Here is a 22,052-nt window from a genome sequence, read left to right on the forward strand (position 1 = left end):
CAGTATGGATGTGGTACAGATAGTCACCTATCTAACTTCCATCCAAGGTAGCTTACGGTATCTTTGGCAGTAACCATTGTGTCCCCAACTATGACATTAAAGCCAAGGGATCTGCTCCGTTTGATACAAGAGAATACAGTCTTAACCCAGTGGTGGAAAAAGTACCCACTTGTCATACTTGAGTAAAAGTAAAGATAACTTAATAGAAAATGACTCAAGTATAAGTGAAAGTCAGCCAGTAAAATACTACTTGAGTAAAAGTCTAAAAGTATTTGGTTCAAAATGTACTTAAGTATCTAAAGTAAATGTAATTGCTAAAATATACTTAGTATCAAAAGTTAAAGTATACATCTTTTCAAATTCCTTATAAAGCAAACCAGGCTGCACCATTTTCTAGTTTAAAACTTACGCATAGCCAGGGGCTCAGACATCATTTACAAACCAAACATGCGCTTAGTGAGTCCAACAGATCAGAGGCAGTATGGATGACCAGGGATGTTCTCTTGATAAGTGTGTGAATTGGACCATTTTCCTGTCCTGCTAAGCATTCAAAGTGTAATGACTACTCTTGGGTGTCAGGGAAAATGTATGGAGTAAAAAGTACAATATTTTCTTTAGGAATGTAGTGAATTAAAAGTAGTCCAAGTCAAAACTATAAATAGTAAAGTACAGATACCCCCAAAAACTTCTTAAGTAGTACTTTCAAGTATTTTTTACTTAAGTACTTTACACCACTGTCTAAACCCCTCTCCCACTCCACCATGTGATACAGCAAAACATGTCTGTAAGACTGTGTGGTAGGCTGTGACTATAAGAGATGAACGGTTGTGGTCAGAGAGTTCAGTCCAAACCCAAGATAGAGAGGCTCAGTGAATGTGGTGTGGAATGTATACAGATGGGTCATTGTGCCCAATTGGTTGACCATGTAAAAGGACAAAGTGCCGGCCGGCCAATCCAGAAACACTCCTACTCTGTAGGGCACTTGTGCTTTGATTTTGGGGAGCTGTAACCTGTGTAGAATGTCTTTGTGCTGTGCATGGCCCTTATACTTCGAGGCGTACAAAGTCCAAGAATTGGCATTGCATCCTAGTGTTACGCTTTCACCGGTTCCTTTCCTCTCGATTCCCTTGTAGGCCATGCCTATGTGAACGTTGTGTAGACACTCCACCTCCAGGTAATGACGCTTGTCGAGGCCCTCCTTACACAGCACCTGGTTGCATTTATCAAACCTGTCTTGGGTGATGGGATACCACTGCTTCTTGCTCTGGCGCGTCACCTTCTTGTCCCCCTTAGACAGAACGAGGAAATCGTTCGCTGTGCTGGGGTCTAGTGTGAGTTCACATGCATCTGAAATGTGTTCAAATTAGAAGGTTTCAGTTACCTGTGTCTAGTAAAAATCTTCCCAGCGTGAAATAGTTCCCGATCGATCTGATCGTGACGTCATGCTGTAAAATTTATCACAGCGTGCAATTATTGAACTAGGAACATTTTCACGCTGGGATAAATTTTACGACATGTTAATTTTTAAAATTTGTTTTTATTTCACCTTTATTTAACCAGGTAGGCTAGTTGAGAACAAGTTCAAGTTCTCAACAACAACACAATCAGAACGATTGGGAACTCTCTCACACTGGGAAGAATTTTACATGACAACCTGCAACACAAGCTTTGCTGTCACACTTGACACATGAATCGGTACATAGTACCGCTAGATGTCAAATATTCCACAGAGGCCACTGTGAATTACTGTGTTCGCAAAGGTGAGAATGATAGATGGATATTTCCTCACATTTCTGCAGACCTGGCTTATTCCTGCTCTCTCCTCTGTGCTCCAGGCTGAAAGACAACATAAAGAGGGAGGAATGGAAACCTGGAAATGCTCACACTACTCAGGCAATGCAGTATATTTTCTATTTATTTAACGAGGCAAGTCAGTTAAGAACAAATTCTTATTTACAATGACGGCCTAGGAACAGTGGGTTAACTGCCTTGTTCAGGGGCAGAACGACAGATTTTTACCTTGTCAGCTGGGGGATTCGATCTAGCTACCTTTCGGTTACTGGCCCAACGCTCTAACCACTAGGCTACCTGCCGCCCCAAATTATATTGACACTAGGATGTAACAAGGGTCATAGCTAAAGGTAATTCACTAACAGATCGTTGTTCTAATCTATCAACGTTTATATCTACTCGTGAACATTTGATTTAGAAGCACATTGGTATTCTTTTACACAATCTAACTCACTTCAGCTTCAGCTGAAAAGGGAAATCCAATTCAATGTCCCCGAGGGGATTGTAGCTCAGATCCAGCTCTTTCATCTGGAAGGGGTCGGACCTCAAAGCTATGACCAGGACAGAGGACACGGTCTCAGGCAATGTGATCAAACAACCAGATAGTCTGTAAATGAATAGGGAAAATAATTATGAAATAAATATTTGTTTCACCTTTAAAACTAGGAACATTGAAGAACCATCTATAGCCACAGGTCAGCAGAGTTCAGCGATTAAGGCAAACCCTTAATGTGTCATTGTCTAATTTGGCACTGCTGTACATACCTCAGTGCCTGCAGCGTGCAACGCTCGTAGAGGGCAAAAGCAAGGGACTCCAACCCCAAGTCCCCAAGGTCATTGCAGCTGAGGTCCAAGGTCAGAAGCTTCAAGGTGGGACGAATCAGCACTTTGCAGAGTTCCTTGACACCTTGCTCTCCAACATTGTTGTGGCTGAGGTTCAGAGTTTTCACCTTGCAGTTGGCGTTCCACAGCCCATCACAAAGGCGTCGCACCCCTACATCGCCCAGGTTGTTGTGGCCCAGATCCAGGACTGTAATACAGGAATTCGGAGATCGGAGAACTGAGGCCACAGTTGCACATAGCAGTGGTGTCATGTGACAACAGTTGAGCCTGTGAAAGAGTGAGTTCAAAGTTGCTGTTTTAATCTTTTCAATTTGAACATCACAATGCAAACTTAAAACATGTTTGATATACATACTTAATGTAATGATACACATTTCACAGTGATACTTACAATGCTGTAGAGCAAGACCGCAAAGCAGGAGCCAGTCTGTAGAAACCGTCCTCCGAGGTTTGTTTATTCCTGAAGTCAAACTCTTCAGGCTTCTCTGACATGAAGATAAATGCCAAGAAAGAGCACTGAAAGGGAGTTAGCGGCGTGTCAGAAGACGGTACCTGGTTGTCATTCTGCAGTATGGGGTCCTTCAGCTCCAGCAGACAGTGGATCAGGTTGATGCATCTCTCTGGGGAGAGGGACTTTCTTTTCAATATCTTGATGTATCCAATTAACTTTTTGTTGTGTTCTGAACTGCTGAGTGTCTCTCCCAGAAGTCCTTGAAGGAGGTTCCGGCTGGAGTCGTGAGAGATCCCGACAAGGAAGCGTGTGAAAAGGTCCAGGTGTCCATTTTTACTATCTAATGCACTGTCCAGAGCACCTTTGAGAAAATATAAAAAATCAATGGGAGTGCTTCCATTCTTCTTTTTGATTAAGGCTTTCACTGAGTCAATCCTGCGGTTTTCAAATTCATGAAATGCGTACAGAGCTGCTAAGAACTCCTGAACACTCAGGTGTATGAAACAGTACAGTTTCTTGGGATACAGTCCATGCTCTAATTGTACAACTTCAGTACATAGGCCAGGGCATTTAGCAGCATCCTTGACACTAATACCACAGTCCTTCAAGTCCTGTTCTGTGAAGTGCACGTTTTGAATTAACAGGTTATGATACGCTAGCTGTCCCAATTTGAAAATTACGTCTTTGAAGCAAAACAAAGTATTTTCTTTACCATCTTCATGAGTTGAATCGTACTTCTTAAAACTGATAATTGTTTGGTTCACTAGGTAATGGATGTACAATTCAGTAAGGGTTGTAGATAAAGATCTAGACTTTGGGCCGACTTTACCCAGGATATCCTGAAAAACAGTTGCTGCTATCCAGCAGAACAACGGTACATGGCACATGATGTAGAGGCTCCGGGTTGATTTAAGGCCTGAGATGATATGGCTGGCCATCAATGGATCACTGATTTTCCTTGTGAAGTACACATTCTTTTGTGAATCATTGAACCCTCTGATCTCTGTCACTCGATCACGACTCTCTGGAGGGATCTGATTGGCAGCTACTGGACGAGAGGTTATCCAGAGGAGAGCATTAGGGAGAAGACGGCCAGTGATGAGGTTTGTAAGTATAACGTCCAGGGTAGCAGATTCTAACACATCAGATATAGGAATGTTTTTTTGAAACTCCAGTGGCAGATGGATCTCATCCAGTCCATCAATAATGAACAAAATCTTAAGGTCATCATACAGCTTTATGTCTATGTCCTTAAATACAGGGTATAAGACCTGAAGAAGTCCATGCAGGCTGCATTGCCGATGTTTAATCACATTTAGATCCCATAAAGAAAGGAGAATTAAAAGGTCTAGATGTTGATTCTCTATCCCATCTGCCCAGTCCAGGATGAATTTCTGGACTGCCACAGTTTTCCCAATGCCAGCTACTCCCTTTGTCACCACACATCTGATGGGTTCTTCTTTATCATGCTTGAAGATATCTTGACATTTTATGACCGAGTCCTCCGAGGTGTCTTGGAGGTGTGCGGTTTCAGCCTGCCACACCTCATGTTCTTTATTGACGGTGGCAGAATCACAAGTGACCATATAAGTCTCTGTGTAGACCTTGTTAAGGGCTGATTTACTTTGTGTCACACCCTCTAGTATGCTCCTGGACTTCTTCTTAAGGGCTAATTTGATCTTGCCTTTGAGGCGAATGGTGTCTGCAAAGAAAAAAAAAAATATATATATATTACTTTGGGTGAAATTAATGGATTGTCTTTTTTTCTTAATCTGAGGTACCAACCGAATTTTACTTACTTTCTTTCTTCTTGCTCTGGTCATTCAGTGGCACCAGTCCTGGTTGTGTCATCTACAGGAAGTTAACAAGACAGAACAGTAGATACATTTCCAAAACATGTAGAACAATCTTCTGAAGATTGTGTATAATAAATTATAAAATGAATTACCTGGTCAACCATCTCTGGTCCAGGGTCCTCGCCTGTCTGCCTGTCATGGCCTAGAGATGGGGAACATTTTAGAAAACACCACCAGATGAAAACAGTAATCAAACCATCTTCTGTCCGGAGATGAGCTTCTCTCACCATAATAAATGATCAGGTCCCGTTTAACTGAATTCCCAGTTGTTATTGGTGCAGAAATGTTGCTTCTATTAGTTGCTGTGATGGAAGTATGTTCAACGAGTGCTCCTCCAGCCTGGTTGTCCTCAGACAGCGGTGTTACGTCCATCGCCGTTGGTGTAGGAAAAGAAACAATAACAGCTTAGCCTCGTCATCACGTACACGTCTAGAGGGAATATTCAGGATCTCTCACTGGAATTAATTGACAATGTATTTACAGTACCAGTCAAAAGTTTGGACACCTACTCATTCAAAGGTTCTCTTTATTTTTACTATTTTCTACGTTGTAGAATAGTAAAGACATCAACTATGAAATAACATATGGAATTATGTAGTAAAAAAGTGTTAAACAAATCTAAATATATTTTATATTTGAGATTCTTCAAATAGCCACCCTTTGTCTTGACAGCTTTGCACACTTGGCATCCTCTCAACCAGCTTCACCTGGAATGCTTTTCCAACAGTCTTGAAGGAGTTGCCACATATGCGGAGAACTTGTTGGCTGCTTTTCCTTCACTCTGCGGTGTAACTCTTCCCAAACCATCTCAATTGGGATGAGGTCGGGTGATTGTGGAGGCCAGGTCATCTGATGCAACACTCCATCACTCTCCTTCTTGGTCAAATAGCCCTTACACAGCCTGGAGGTGTGATGGGTCATAGTCCCGCTAAGCGCAAACTAGATGGGATGGCGTATCACTGCAGAATGCTGTGGTAGCCATGCTGGTTAAGTGTGTCTTGAATTCTAAATAAATCAGTGTCACCAGCAAAGCACCATCACACCTCCTCCTCCTTGCTTCATGGTGGGAACCACACATGCAGAGATCATCCGTTCACCTACTCTGCATCTCACAAAGACACGGTGGTTGGACTCATCAGACCAAAGGACATATTTCCCTTTGGTCTAATGTCCATTGCTCGTGTTTCTTGGCACAAGTAAGTCTTCTTCTTCTTGGTGTCATTTAGTAGTGGTTCCGTTGCAGCAATTCGACTATGAAGGCCTGATTCAAGCAGTCTCCTCTGAACAGTTGATGTGTCTGTTACTTGAACTCTGAAGCATTTATTTGGGCTGCAATATGAGGTGCAGTTAACTCTAATTAACTTATCCTCTGCAGCAGAAGTAACTCTGGGTCTTCCTTTCCTGTGGCGGCCCTCATGAGAGCCAGTCATCATAGCTCTTCATGGTTTTTGCAACTGCACTTGAACAAAGTTCTTGAAATTTTCCGGATTGACTGACTTTCATGTCTTAAAGTAATGATGGAGTCATTTCTCTTTGCTTATTTGAGCTGTTCTTGCCATAATATGGACTTGGGTCTTTTACCAAATAGGGCTATCTTCTGTAACACCCCTACCTTGTCACAACACAACTGATCGGCTCAAACCCATTAAGAAGGAAAGAAATTCCACAAATTAACAAGGCACACATGTTAATTGAAATGCATTCCAGATGAGCACAAACCCACCGTCGCTGGACCAGACAGGACTGGCAAAAAGTGCTCTTCACTGACGAGTCGCGGTTTTGTCTCACCAGGGGTGATGGTCGGATTCGCGTTTATCGTCGAATGAATGAGCGTTACACCGAGGCCTGTACTCTGGAGCAGGATCGATTTAGAGGTGGAGGGTCCGTCATGGTCTGGGGCGGTGTGTCACAGCATCATCGGACTGAGCTTGTTGTCATTGCAGGCAATCTCAATGCTGTGCGTTACAGGGAAGACATCCTCCTCCCATATGTGGTACCCTTCCTGCAGGCTCATCCTGACATGACCCTTCAGCATGACAATGCCACCAGCCACACTGCTCGTTCAGTGTGTGATTTCCTGCAAGACAGGAATGTCAGTGTTCTGCCATGGCCAGCGAAGAGCCCGGATCTCAATCCCATTGAGCACATCTGGGACCTGTTGGATCGGAGGGTGAGGGCTAGGGCCATTCCCCCAGAAATGTCCGGGAACTTGTAGGTGCCTTGGTGGAAGAGTGGGGTAACATCTCACAGCAAGAACTGGCAAATCTGGTGCAGTCCATGAGGAGGAGATGCACTGCAGTACTTAATTCAGCTGGTGGCCACACCAGATACTGACTGTTTTGACCCCTCCTTTGTTCAGGGACACGGTATTCCATTTCTGTTAGTCACATGTCTGTGGAACTTGTTCAGTTTATGTCTCAGTTGTTGAATCTTATGTTCATACAAATATTTACACATGTTAAGTTTGCTGAAAATAAACAGTTGACAGTGAGAGGACGCTTTTGCTGAGATATATATATATATATATATACATACACACACACACACATATTCAAACATATTTTTTAAAGCCCATTATGCCTACCTGTTGGTCATCCACCTCCTCGTTAATGGCAGTTGAGGTCAGATTCCCATCGTTCTCATTGTCTATGGACGAAAGGCGTATCTTTATCTGAATTTGGTGAAAAACCTGCCAATAATTTATTACACTTTTTAGTTAAAGGTCGACTTTGGGCACGAACAACGGTCCAACTCCTCTTCCTCAACAGAAATGGGGTGTGCCTTTGGTGGTTCATTGATGCGTCATTCCGGTGCGCTGCGACCAACATAGCTAGTTTGTTGTTATCTTAATTGTTTTCTTATTTTGTTTATAAAGTTTAGCCATTATTTTTGCCCAAAGTCGACCTTTATAGGAGTAGGTTCAATCTGGGTCCAGGAAACCGGCCCATAAAACACAGAATAACCCTGCACAGGTCATACGATTAACTGTTGTAAAATAAGCACACACTCATTTTTTTATCTGAAACCACTTGACTAGCGGAAAAAGTTAAATGCTACTGAGTAAATACTGTAATACAGGTTCAATAAAATCTAAGAATTCCTCCTGCAACAAAAAACATTGAGTATTAATATTGAGTTTTAATGCCTATACTCACCCTGCCGTCTACGTCTCCGTTTACGCCGACCTTTGACGTGTTTTAGAATTGAGGACACAACTTCACGAGCACCTCCTCTATATGTGTCTGTCATAACTGACACAATGGCTTTCACTTCCATCCTCCTCACACTGATGTCATACTTCTTCCTCAGACGGCGTTTAAATCGTTTTAACTTCCTTGAACTCAAACGATTCAATTTGGATTCCATGATCCTCATCTTAAAATAAACCCAAATAAATAAAAAGGTATTTAAAGTGGAACTGACAGCGTTTTAGCAACATGAAATCTGATGAATCTGTTCATATACAGGAAGAATGACGTTTTTTTCTTACATTTTCGGACAAGGGAGCATTTATATGGCCATTTTCACATTTTCATAAATGCATAGAATGTTTGGGAATGACGTATAGTAAGGCATTTGTGAAAATTCTACAGCAATGTAGTGGAAAAGTGACCATGCGTTTGGAAAATGATCAGACACCGCAGTGAATAAAACCACCTGTCTTGTCCAGGACCAGAGTCTACATAGACAGGTGCCATAGCCTATATGCAAATAAGCCATTTGCCACACGGGCCTGCCATCATTCCCTTTGAACTGGACTGTGTGTTTACAGGAAGTAGCAAAAGCTGAACTTTAGATCATGAGAATGCATTCGCCACAAAATATACCTGAATGGATTTCTGTAAATACCACGGGAGTCCGCTTACATTAGGGAACTTTACAGTCCTATTGATCAAACAACCATGAAACGGTAGTCTCTCTCTCTCCCTCAGTTGCCTATGAACATCAACAAGATCAACAACTAATGCTAGCCAGTGAGATAATCTAAAGAGGGAACTGAAACCCTCTCAAACTTGTTCAGCTAGTTGGCCGTCAAAATCGCACTGATAACGGCGAACCTGCTCGTTCTTATACAACTAGCCTGCCAATGCATGCTTGTCCCAACCCACATTGACAAGTGAATGAACTTGCTTCCCGGCCCATTTGTTCAATGCCAAATACATTTGATTGACAACTAAGAGATACGTTATCTGTGGATATCAGTCGTTTAAGTTCAGCCTAACTAGCAAAGGGATTGACATGTCTTGGTGGCCAACCAAATGACCCCTGCCTCCATCTTTAGCTGTAACCACCGACAAACAATGAGGAAAAACTTTGGTCACCCCCCCACTCCTCCAATGACATGACATCCTCCCAGCAGCTAGCTAACTGTTAGGCTCTGTGTTTTTAAGTTTGCTAAATAAATAGCTAGCTACATAATAGATACGTTATCCCAGGGGTGTCAAACTGAATCAGCACATGGGCCATATTGAAAAAGAAATGATGAATTCGCGGGCCAGACAAAGCCCATTTCTTTTTACAAAAGAAACTTGTAACTGCAACTCAAACTGGCCATTGGTCCCTTTCTAAAGTCCACTTACTGTATGTACAGAGGATGCTGTATACAGCATTTTAACACATTAAAACAAAAGAGATCAATGAGATTTGTCCAGCCTTAGCTGCTATGCAAGCAGATGTGCATAATATGATGCAACAGAAATCAACAAGTATTTTAATGACAAAAACGTAGCAATAGGTTGTTGTAACATGACATATTTTCATTGTTTTAGACTGCATGGATCACCATTGTGGTTGAACGCAGCATTGCTGTATGGTGCACTGAACATGCATTGTAGTTGAGTAGCCAGGCTACAGCTCTGTTACTGTAATAGGCCTATACGTTTCTCCTTTGTGTGGTGTTTTGTTGCAGGTTTAGTTTTTTTGTTATTCATTGTCAAGCTTTTAAAACCAAAGACTACAATATTTTAGCAACCTTGCTAGGACTGTGGCGTGTGTGTGTACTTTCCCTCCGCTGTGCGCTGTAAACGGGACACACGAAAGCAGCGCAATTGAAGTTGAATTCACTGATGCACCAGGCTGTAATTTCATAAAGTAGACGACTCAACTGTTGACTAATTTACAGTGCCTTCGGAAAGTATTCAGACCCCTTGACTTTTTCCACATTTTGTTATGTTACAGCCTTATTCTAAAATTGAAAAAATTATTTCCCCCCTCAATCTACACACAATACTCCATAATGACCAAGTGAAAACAGTTTAGACATTTTTGAAAATGTATATATGAAAAAAGTTTTACATAAGTATTCAGACCCTTTGCTATGAGACATGAAATTGAGCTCAGGTGCATCCTGTTCCCATTTATCATCCTTGAGATGTTTCTACAACTTGGAGTCCACCTGTGGTAAATTCAATTGATTGGGCATGATTTGGAAAGGCACACACCTGTCTATATAAGGTCCCACAGATGACAGTGCATGTCAGAGCAAAAACCAAGCCCTGAGGTCGAAGTAATTGTCCGTAGAGCTCCGAGACAGGATTGTGTCGAGGCACAGATCTGGTGAAGGGTACCAAAAAAATGTCTGCACCATTGAAGAAAACATAATTCTTAAATGGAAGAAGTTTGGAATCACCAAGACTCTTCCGAGAGCTGGCCACCTGGCCAAACTGAGCAATCGGGGGTGAAGGGCCTTGGTAAGGGAGGTGACCAAGATACCGATGGGCACTCTGACAGAGCTCTAGAGTCCCTCTGTGGAGCTGGGAGAACCTTCCAGAAGGACAACCATCCCTGCAGCACTCCACCAATCAGGGCTTTATGGTAGATGGCCAGATTGAAACAAACAGTGCATCCCTAAATGGGTGGAGGCAGCAAACAATGTACCAGGCCAGCTGTGATTTACCTGATAGCAGTATTTTTATGGACTACGAAGAAATGTGATGGTGAATTATACTAATCATGCATTGAACTGCATCCATCTATTCTGCCAACAATGCCTTCCATTACTTCATGGAATTGACTCAAATAGGGGGCGGCAGGTAGCCTAGTGGTTAGAGCGTTGGGCCAGTAACTGAAAGGTTGCTAGATCGAATCCCAGAACTGACAAGATAAAAATATGTAATTCTGCCTCTGGACAAGGCAGTTAACCCACTGTTCCTAGGCCGTCATTGTAAATAAGAATTTGTTCTTAACTGACTTGTCTAGTTAAATAAAATAGAACCCATTTTTAAAACCTCTTATATGAAGTCAGGTAGGTCCCTCACCGTTTTGTTCCTAGTGAATACACCCACAACAGGTAGACGTTAATTATCCCCATCTTAGATCACCTTCTTAAACATGAAAATAATGAGTCATGTAATCTTTGCTGCTCATGTATCAGCAAGTATTATCATTGCTGTGTGTAGCCTACATTTCCAGAACCACACTCACCCCTAAAATGGACCAGCTGGCAAGAGCCAATAATCAGAGCCTGTGCTCTATTGAAACGGCACGCAAAACCTCAAGCCTGAATGACCTCAGACAGCGGTGTTCACCCGTCACCGTGGGTGTAGGAAAAGAAACAATAACAGCTTGGCCTCGTCATCACGTACACGTCTAGAGGGAATATTCAGGATCTCTCACTGGAATTAATTGACAATGTATTTACAGTACCAGTCAAAAGTTTGGACACACCAACTCGTTCAAGGGTTTTTATTCAAAAAAAATTCTACATTGTAGAATAATAGTGAAGACATCAAAACTATGAAATTACACATATGGAATCATGTAGTAACCAAAAAAAGTGTTAAACAAATAAAAATATATTTGAGATTTTTCAAAGTAGCCACCCTTTGCCTTGATGACAGATTTGCACACTCTTGGCATTCTCTCAACCAGCTTAATGAGGAATGCTTTTTCCAAAAGTCTTGAAGGAGTTCCCACATATGCTGAGCACTTGTTGTCTGCTTTTCCTTCACTCTGCGGTCCAACTCATCCCAATTGGGTTGAGGTCGGGTGATTGTGGAGGCCAGGTCATCTGATGCAGCACTCCATCACTCTCCTTGGTCAAATAGCCCTTACACAGCCTGGAGGTGTGTTTTGGGTCACTGTCCTGTTGAAAAACAAATGATAGTCCCACTAAGCGCAAACCAGAAGGGATGGCGTATCGCTGCAGAATGCTGTGGTAGCCATGCTGGTTAAGCTTTTCACACCTCCCTTGTACTTTACTGCCCTCCAGGAATTGAGTTTGACACCCTTGATATAGATAATCAACATTTACACTACACACTATTATAGGCCTACATCATTTTTTCCCAAGCCATTTTAAATTGATAGTAATCAAAATGGCTTCCATTTCGCCAATCGTTTGACACAGATAGGTCGTGTCCCCTGCTCAGACGTTGCATGCATCAACCAATGGTTGCGTGCTATGTCATCGACTGTGCTGTCGGGCACCAGATTGCTATAACGTGGTAAGCTCACATTGTATTGTATTCTGTAGCGTTAAGATTTCCGGTCACTGGAACTAAGGGGCCTAGCTCGAAACATGAAAAACAGTCCCAGACCATTATTCCTCCGAAATCAAACTTTACAGTTGGCACTATGCGTTCAGGCAGGTAGCGTTCTCCTGGCGTCCGGCAAACCCAGATTTGTCTGTTGGATGGTGAAGCGTGATTCATCACGCCAGAGAACGAGTTTCCACTGCTCCGGAATCTGGTGGCAGTGAGCTTTACGCCACTCCAGCCGACGCTTGGCATTGCGCATGGTGATCTTAGGCTTGTGCGCAGCCTGCCATTGCAATCTCTATTGCACTCCACACTGCCCTTTCCCACCTGGACAAAAGGAACGCCTATGTGACAATGCTATTCATTGACTAAAGCTCAGCGTTCAACACCATAGTGCCCTCAAAGCTCATCAATAAGCTAAGGACCCTGGGACTAAACACCTCCCACTGCAACTGGATCCTGGACTTCCTGACAGGCCGCCCCCAGGTGGTAAGGGTAGGTGACAACACATCCGCCATGCTGATTCTCAACACAGGGGCCCCGCAGAGGTGCGTGCTCAGTCCCCTCATGACTGCATGGCCAGGCACGACTCCAATACCATCATTAAATTTGCCGATGACACAACAGTGATAGGCCTAATCACCGACAACAACGAGACAGCATATAGGAAGGAGGTAAGAGACCTGTCAGTGTGGTGCCAGGACAACAACCTCTCCATCAACGTGATCAAGACAAAGGAGATGATTGTGGACTACAGGGAAAAAAGGACCGAGCACGCCCCCATTCTCATCGACGGGGCTGCAGTAGGGCAGGTTGAGAGCTTCAAGTTCTTTGGTGTCCACATCACCAACAAACTAACATAGTCCAAGCACACCAAGACAGTCGTGAAGAGGGCACAACAAAACCTATTCCCCCTCAGGAGACAAAAGATTTGGCATGGGTCCTCAGATCCTCAAAAGGTTTTACAGCTACACCATCGAGAGCATCCTGACGGGTTGCATCACTGCCTGGTACGGCAACTGGTCGGCCTCCGACCGCAAGGCACTACAGAGGCACTACAGAGGGTAGTGCGAACGGCCCAGTATATCACTGGGGCCAAGCTTCCTGCCATCCAGGACCTCTACACCAGGAGGTGTCAGAGGAAGGCTCTAAAAATTGTTAAAGAGTCCAGCCCCCCCAGTCATAGACTGCGCTCTCTGCTACCGCACGGCAAGCGGTACCGGAGCGCCAAGTCTAGGTCCAAGAGGCTTCTAAACAGCTTTTACCCCCAAGCCATAGGACTCCTGAACACCTAATCAAATGGCGACCCAGACTATTTGCATTGCCCCTCCACCTCCCCCCACCTCTTTTACACCGCTGCTACTCTCTGGTTTTTATCATCTATCTATCTGCTCTTTAATTACTTGTTACTTTTATTTCTTATCCGTATTTTTTTTAAACTGCATTGTTGGTTAGCCTGTTGAGGACAGAGGGCGCTATTTTCACTTTGGGGGAAAATCGTGCCCAATTTAAACGGCCTCGTACTCTATTCTTGCTCGTACAATATGCATATTATTATTACTATTGGATAGAAAACACTCAAGTTTCTAAAACCGTTTGAATTATATCTGTGAGTAAAACAGAACTCATTTTGCAGCAAACTTCCTGTCAGAAAGTGAAAAATCTCAAATCGAGGCTCTGTTCCAGGGGCTCCCTATCATTTTGCTTGAGATTTATGACTATACATGCACTTCATACGCCTTCCACTAGATGTCAATAGGCTGTGAGAGGTGAAATGGGGTCTCAAATCGCTTTCTATGGTCAAAAGAGACAGCTTGGAATGACATGACCCCAGAATTCCTTTGTTCAGGAAGTGCATAAAGGTCACCAGTATTGGCTTCTGAAAAGCAATCGTTATAGACGTCTTATATCTCCGGCTTTGATTTTATTTGATAAATGTGAAGATATCATCGTAAAGTATGTTTTTTCAATATAGTTTTATTAGATTATTGAAATTTGTTCGGGAGTTTAGACGTGTTGCGTTCTTTGCGTTTGGTGAAGATGGACAGCTTAGCGCCACTTGGCTAGTTTTGCTTGCTAATTCGCGGGAAAAAGGCCATTCTAAAACCAAACAATGATTGTTCTGGACAAAGGACCCCTTGTACAACATTCTGATGGAAGATCATCAAAAGTAGGACCCATTTTATGATGCTATTTCATATATCTGTCGAACATGTGTACTAGTAGTTAGCGCCCAGATTTTGGGCACGCTCTCGCTATAACAAAAGCTGGATGTCGTAATGAAGTTATTTTTAGAATTCTAACACTGAGATTGCATTAAGAACTAGTGTATCTATCATTTCCTATACAACATGTATTTTTTAGTCATGTTTATGAATAGTTATTTGGTCAGAATAGGTGAGTTTTAGAAAAATATCCGCACATTCTGGGAAAAAGCTGCTACGTTAGCACAATGTATAACCACTGATTTCAGCTCTAAATATGCACATTTTCGAACAAAACATAAGTGTATGTATAACCTGATGTTATAGGACTGTCATCTGATGAAGCTTATCAAGGTTAGTCAAAAATTATATATATTTTGCTGGTTTGTTACGATCGCTAACTTTTGCTGCTGGTAAATGGCTTGTGTTTCTGGCTATTGTGGTAAGCTAATATAATGCTATATTGTGTTTTCGCTGTAAAACACTTAAAAAATCTGAAATATTGGCTGGATTCACAAGATGCTTGTCTTTCATTTGCTGTACACCATGCATTTTTCAGAAATGTTTTATGATGAGTATTTAGGTATTCCACGTTGGTCTCTATAATTACTCTGGCTGCTTCGGTCCTATTGTTGACGGTAGCTGTGATGGTAGCTGCAATGTAAAACTGATTTATAGCTCAAATATGCACATTTTTCGAACAAAACATAAGATTAATTGTGTAACATGTTATAAGACTGTCATCTGATGAAGTTGTTTCTTGGTTAGTTTGGTTGGTTCTTGGTTAGTTTGGTTGGTTTTCTGCAAGCTACCTGTGCTGTGAAAGAAATGTCTGTGCTTTTTTGTATTTGGTGGTGAGCTAACATAAATATACGTGGTGTTTTCGCTGTAAAACATTTAAAAATCGGACATGTTGACTGGATTCACAAGATGTTTATCTTTCATTTGCTGTATTGGACTTGTTAATGTGTGAAAGTTAAATATTTCTCAAAAATATTTTTTGAATTTCGTGCTCTGCCTTTTCAGTGGAATGTGGGAGGAGTTCCGCTAGCGGAACCCCGGGGCCAGACAGGTTAGGGGCTCGTAAGTAAGCATTTCACTGTAAGGTTTACACCTGTTGTATTCAGCGCATGTGACTAATACAATTTGATTTGATGGGAACCGTGCTAGGCTGGTTAAGTGTGTCTTGAATTCTAAATAAATCACACAGTGTCACCAGCAAAGTACCCCCACACCATCACACCTCCTCCATGCTTCATGGTGGGAACCACACATGCGGAGATCATCCGTTCACATACTCTGCGTCTCACAAAGACACAGCGGTTGGAACCAAAAATCTCAAATTTGGCCTCTTCAGGACAAAGGACAGATTTCCACCGGTCTAATGTCCATTGCTCATGTTTCTTGGCACAAGCAAGTCTCATCCTCTTATTGGTGTCCTTTAGTAGTGTTTTCTTTGCAGCAATTCGACCATGAAGGCTTGATTCACGCAGTCTCCTCTGAACAGTTGATATTGAGATGTGTCTGTTACTTGAACTCTGTGAAGCATTTACATGGGCTGCAATCTGAGGTACAATTAACTCTAATGAACTTATCCTCTGCAGCAGAGGTAACTCTGGGTCTTGCTTTCCTATGGTGATCCCGATAAACCAGTTTCATCATAGAGCTTGATGGTTTTCACGACTGCACTTAAAGAAACTTTCAAAGTTCTTGACATTTTCTGGACTAACTGACCTTTTTCTTTAAGTAATGATGGACTGTCATTTTTCTTTGCTTATTTGAGCTGTTCTTGCCATAATATGGACTTGGGTCTTTTACCAAATAGGGCTATCTTGTGTATACCACCCATATATTGTCACAACACAACTGACTGGCTCAAACACATTAACAAATTAACAAGGCACTCCTGTTAATTGAAATGCATTCCAGGTGACTACCTCATGAAGCTGGTTGAGAGCATGCCAAGAGTGTGCAAAGCTGTCATCAAGGCAAAGGGTGGCTACTTTGAAGAATCTCAAATATAAAATATTTTGATTTGTTTAACACTTTCTTGGTTACTACATGATTCCATGTGTTATTTCATAATTTTGAGGTCTTCACTATTATTCCACAAGGTAGAAAATAGTCAAAATAAAGAAACTCCCTTGAATGAGTAGGTGTGTCCAAACTTTTGACTGGAACTGTATATATTTTTTAAAGCCCATTATGCCTACCTGTTGGTCATCCACCTCCTCGTTAATGGCAGTTGAGGTCAGATTCCCATCGTTCTCATTGTCTATGGACGAAAGGCATATCTTTAACTGAATTTGGTGAAAAACCTGCCAATAATTTAAGTTAAAGGTCGACTTTGGGCACGAACAACGGTCCAACTCCTCTTCCTCAACAGAAATGGGGTGTGCCTTTGGTGGTTCATTGATGTGTCATTCTGGTCATGTGCGCCACGACCAACATAGCTAGTTTGTTGTTATCTTAATTGTTTTCTTATTTTGTTTATAAAGTTTAGCCATTATTTTTGCCCAAAGTCGACCTTTATAGGAGTAGGTTCAATCTGGGTCCAGGAAACCGAACCATAAAACACAGAATAACCCTGCACAGGTCATACGATTAACTGTTGTAAAATAAGCGCACACTCATTTTTTAATCTGAAACCACTTGACTAGCGGAAAAAGTTAAATGCTACTGAGTAAATACTGTAATACAGGTTCAATAAAATCTAAGAATTCCTCCTGCAACAAAAAACATTGAGTATTAATATTGAGTTTTAATGCCTATACTCACCCTGCCGTCTACGTCTCCGTTTACTCCGACCGTTGACGTATTTTAGAATTGAGGACACAACGTCACGAGCACCTCCTCTATATGTGTCTGTCATAACTGACACAATGGCTTTCACTTCCATCCTCCTCACACTGATGTCATACTTCTTCCTCAGACGGCGTTTAAATCGTTTTAACTTCCTTGAACTCAAACGATTCAATTTGGATTCCATGCTCCTCATCTTAAAATAAACCCAAATAAATAAAAAGGTATTTAAAGTGGAACTGACAGCGTTTTAGCAACATGAAATCTGATGAATCTGTTCATATACAGGAAGAATGACGTTTTTTTTATTACATTTTCTGACAAGCGAGCATTTTTATGGCCGTTTTCACGTTTTCATAAATGCATAGAATGTTTGGGAATGACGTATAGTAAGGCATTTGTGAAAATTCTACAGCAATGTAGTGGAAAAGTGACCATGCGTTTGGAAAATGATCAGACACCGCAGTGAATAAAACCACCTGTCTTGTCCAGGACCAGAGTCTACACAGACAGGTGCCATAGCCTATATGCAAATAAGCCATTTGCCACACGGGCCTGCCATCATTCCCTTTGAACTGGACTGTGTGTTTACAGGAAGTAGCAAAAGCTGAACTTTAGATCATGAGAATGCATTCGCCACAAAATATACCTGAATGGATTTCTGTAAATACCACGGGAGTCCGCTTACATTAGGGAACTTTACAGTCCTATTGATCAAACAACCATGAAACGGTAGTCTCTCTCTCTCCCTCAGTTGCCTATGAACATCAACAAGATCAACAACTAATGCTAGCCAGAGTGAGAATCTAAAATCTAACAAGGGAACTGAAACCCTCTCTAACTTGTTCAGCTAGTTGGCCGTCACTGATAACGGCGAACCTGCTCGTTCTTATACAACTAGCCTGCCAATGCATGCTTGTCCCAACCCACATTGACAAGTGAATGAACTTGCTTCCCGGCCCATTTGTTCAATGCCAAATACATTTGATTGACAACTAAGAGATATGTTATCTGTGGATATCAGTCGTTTATGTTCAGCCTAGCTAGCAAAGTGATTGACATGTCTTGGTGGCCAACCAAATGACCCCTGCCTGTAACCCCCGACAAACAATGAGGAAAAAGTTTGGTCACCCCCCCACTCCTCCAAAGACATGACATCCTCCCAGCAGCTAGCTAACTGTTAGGCTCTGTGTTCTTAGTTTGCTAAATAAATAGCCCAGGTGTGTCAAACTGAATCAGCACATGGGCCATATTGAAAATTATGAATTCGCAGACCAGACATAGCCCATTTCTTTTTACAAAAGAAACTTGTAACTGCAACCCAAACTGGCCATTGTTTGAAAAAAATGTCCCTTTCTAAAGTCCACTTACTGTATGTACAGAGGATGCTGTATACAGCATTTTAACACATTAAAACAAAAGAGATCAATGAGATTTGTCCAGCCTTAGCTGCTATGCTTGCAGATGTGCATAATATGATGCAACAGAAATCAACAAGTATTTTAATGACAAAAACGTAGCAATAGGTTGTTGTAACATGACATATTTTCATTGTTTTAGACTGTATGGATCACCAGTGTGGTTGAACGCAGCATCGCTGAATGGTACACTGAACATGCATTGTAGTTGAGTAGCCAGGCTACAGCTCTGTTACTGTAATAGGCCTATACGTTTCTCCTTTGTGTGGTGTTTTGTTGCAGGTTTAGTTTTTTTGTTATTCATTGTCAAGCTTTTAAAACCAAAGACTACAATATTTTAGCAGCCTTGCTAGGACTGTGGCGTGTGTGTGTACTTTCCCTCCGCTGTGCGCTGTAAACGGGACACACGAAAGCAGCGCAATTGAAGTTGAATTCAGATGCATCAGGTTGTAATTTCATAAAGTAGACGACTCAACTGTTGACTCATTTATGTATACTCACTTGTGTGTCCTATTTGGCCCGCGGGCCTTGTTTGGCACGTTGCCACCAGCCTATTAGCCGGGTTATGACTGACTTGTGATCATTTCCCTTTCTAGTTGGATTGTATTGACATTCCCAGCCTTAGTTTTTGTTCAAAATATTGAGTAATTGGAACAGTTTAAATGTTTGTACTTTTCTCTTAACTAATGTCTGTGTTCTATTCAGGTGCTGTTCTAATAACCATTTTCTGTGTTTATGCAAGTGGCTGACTGTACAAATCCTCGCTTATCAGTAGCTGCAATTTGGCAGTACGCCCAGACGTTGTTTTGACAAGATATCTCAGTTTCAAGGTCTGAACTTAGAGAGAAAGAGTCCTCGTGTTGGTATGTCACATGTTATGAACCAGTATTGGTCGGTCACATGAATGAAACAGAACGCTAATGATGAATGAATTATGCTAAATCATGCAAATATAACTTGTCTGTGTCTAGCCGTATATAAAGACACCTGCTGGGACTGCCCCAGCAGAGCTCCTGATTGTACTGTTGTGCATTGAGTTGGATGGAACCTCTCCAGCACGCTGACAATAAACAATGATTCAGTTAAGATTGACTTTGAGTGTCCCTGTGTAAGAATTTTCACAACACTGTGCTTCCCCATTGGGTGGAGGCAGCAAACAATGTACCAGGCCAGCTGTGATTTACCTGATAGCAGTATTTTTTTGGACTACCAAGAAATGTGATGGTGAATTATACTAATCATGCATTGAACTGCATCCATCTTTTCTGCCAACAATGCCTTACTGTACTTCATGGAATTTTTACTCAAATATAACCTATTTTTAAAACCTCTTATATAAAGTTGGTTTTGAAGCATAAACTAGGAATTTGATATTTTTGACTGGTATTAGAATTGTTTCATATCTGCAAAGTAGTTAAAACGCTGTCAATTCCACTTTAAAGTACATACAGTCTGGTTATTCTTACTCTCTATTTCACAATGTGAGTAGCCATGTGAAGTTTAGGCCTGTACCTTCAATCCCTTATCCCTCCCTGCCCTGGTTCCACCAGTGACCACACAAACTCTCCATAATGTCCACTTTTATTATTTGGCTTAATGTGAGAAATTCATGCAGGTCATTTACCTGGGGTGATAATAATTAGTGCACACCGTAGCAAACAGCTGCAAAACGTTTCGTAATTGAAAACGTTCAGCAATGAAAATGTGTTTATATTGGAGAAATTCAGGTAGGTCCCTCCCCGTTTACTTCCTAGTGAATACACCCCCAGAACAGATAGACTATAATTATCCCTGTCTTAGTTCACCTTCTTAAACATGTAAGCAATGAGTCATGTAATCTTTGTTGTTCATGTATCAGCAAGTATTATCATTGGTGTGTGTAGCCTACATTTCCAGAACCACACTCACCACTAAAATGGACCAGCCGGCAAGAGCGAATAATCGAGAACCTGTGCTCTCTTGAAATGGCGCGCAAAAACAAAATCCTACATTTGGGCTACTGTGCAATATGGTTCAAGCCCGCCTTAGAAGCCTTACAGCCGTGATAAATTGACTAAAGCAACTTAATGAATTATTTAAATGAACGATTTAATACTAAACTTCTCGGTTTGCACATTTCCGTATTGGCTGCAAAAAAACGAGCACATTTCCGTGTTGGCTGAAACACAGACGCAAACATTGGCATGGAAGGACAATGAAGCTTTCAGATAAAGTGCATTATTCAACGAATAACGTTACGTGAAATTCAATCAGATAGTAAGTTATAATGAAAGACATACAGTTTCACTCAAACCTAGACTACTTTAAAAAGTGTTACCTGCCTTCAGATTTGGTGATTTCCCTGCTCAGCTCCAGGAAAGTAGCCAATTAGCCTGCCATCAATTAATTCTGCCAATAAAGCTTGTCTTTCTGACTGTGTTGTAAGCAAAACATGTTTTAACTCAAAGCTCAACTTCTCGACTAACGTATCAAACGTCGTTGGCTAAAATAACTCATAACAGGTGTGGGGGGAAAATGGCGATAGGTGCATCTAAGAGCCTGGCTGACGCGCAACCAACGTGTCACCCAGAATATCAGAGCCTGCCTCCTCAGCGTGGGAGGCAGGTGAAATTCAACTTGGGGCATTCACATGGATCGCCGTTTGGGTCATAAAGCACGTGGTCCAAACGTGATATTTTTAATGCTACGCGTGTAAAGTAAGCAGGTGCAGGCGCTAAATGCACGCGTTAAGTTAACGCCTACACGGTCAAATAAGCGCGTGCAAATGTGCTTGCAGGCGATCCAACATGTGCTAAATAAACGGCTGCAAGCGGTCCTGCACACTTCAAATTAACACCTACAGCTGCTAAATATACACGCTAACTTTTGTCTTTGAAAATGGTTTATCAGCTAGTTTAAAGTGGAAGGATCTTTCTCATCACTGGCTATACAATTCAGCTAACATTAATCTAGCACCAGGATCAGCACTGGCTAGCTAATTTAGCTAACATCGGTAGCCTCGAACCCCAGCCATATTATATAATATAATTTGCCTCAAACTGACCGGCCATGCTGCTAGCCGCAGTGAACAGCGCAGTCTTGTGTTTTATTAAGAGCCCTGCTGAAAAAACATGTCAACCATAACAGCCACAGAAACACATTGGACTATGTTAATACTATCGAGGTAAATTACATACTAGCAATATTGTTGCTTGAATGCAGGGCCAGGC

General features: G+C 41.9%; 1 protein-coding gene across 2 annotated transcripts; it reads right to left on the reverse strand.

The window, feature by feature from the left end:
• Window positions 1-527: 527 nt before the first annotated feature.
• On the reverse strand, window positions 528-21,398 carry LOC120042480 (NACHT, LRR and PYD domains-containing protein 3-like). Of its 2 annotated transcripts, none has more exons than XM_038987311.1 (13): window positions 21,165-21,398; window positions 17,402-17,621; window positions 16,837-16,898; window positions 8,097-8,316; window positions 7,527-7,587; window positions 5,169-5,317; window positions 5,034-5,083; window positions 4,885-4,936; window positions 3,026-4,787; window positions 2,557-2,901; window positions 2,246-2,398; window positions 1,790-1,836; window positions 528-1,347 (listed from the first exon to the last, which is right to left on the reverse strand). In XM_038987311.1, the coding sequence occupies exons 2-13, from the start codon at window positions 17,619-17,621 to the stop codon at window positions 809-811; spliced, it is 3,660 nt and encodes a 1,219-aa protein (XP_038843239.1). In that variant the 5' UTR covers window positions 21,165-21,398; the 3' UTR covers window positions 528-808. The 2 variants fall into 2 exon arrangements, with proteins under 2 accessions (XP_038843239.1, XP_038843240.1); XM_038987312.1 differs by having other exon boundaries at window positions 21,161-21,398.
• Between the last annotated feature and the right edge of the window lie 654 nt (window positions 21,399-22,052).

Source organism: Salvelinus namaycush, unplaced genomic scaffold (assembly GCF_016432855.1).
Source record: "Salvelinus namaycush isolate Seneca unplaced genomic scaffold, SaNama_1.0 Scaffold698, whole genome shotgun sequence".
Taxonomy (NCBI): Eukaryota; Metazoa; Chordata; class Actinopteri; order Salmoniformes; family Salmonidae; genus Salvelinus; species Salvelinus namaycush.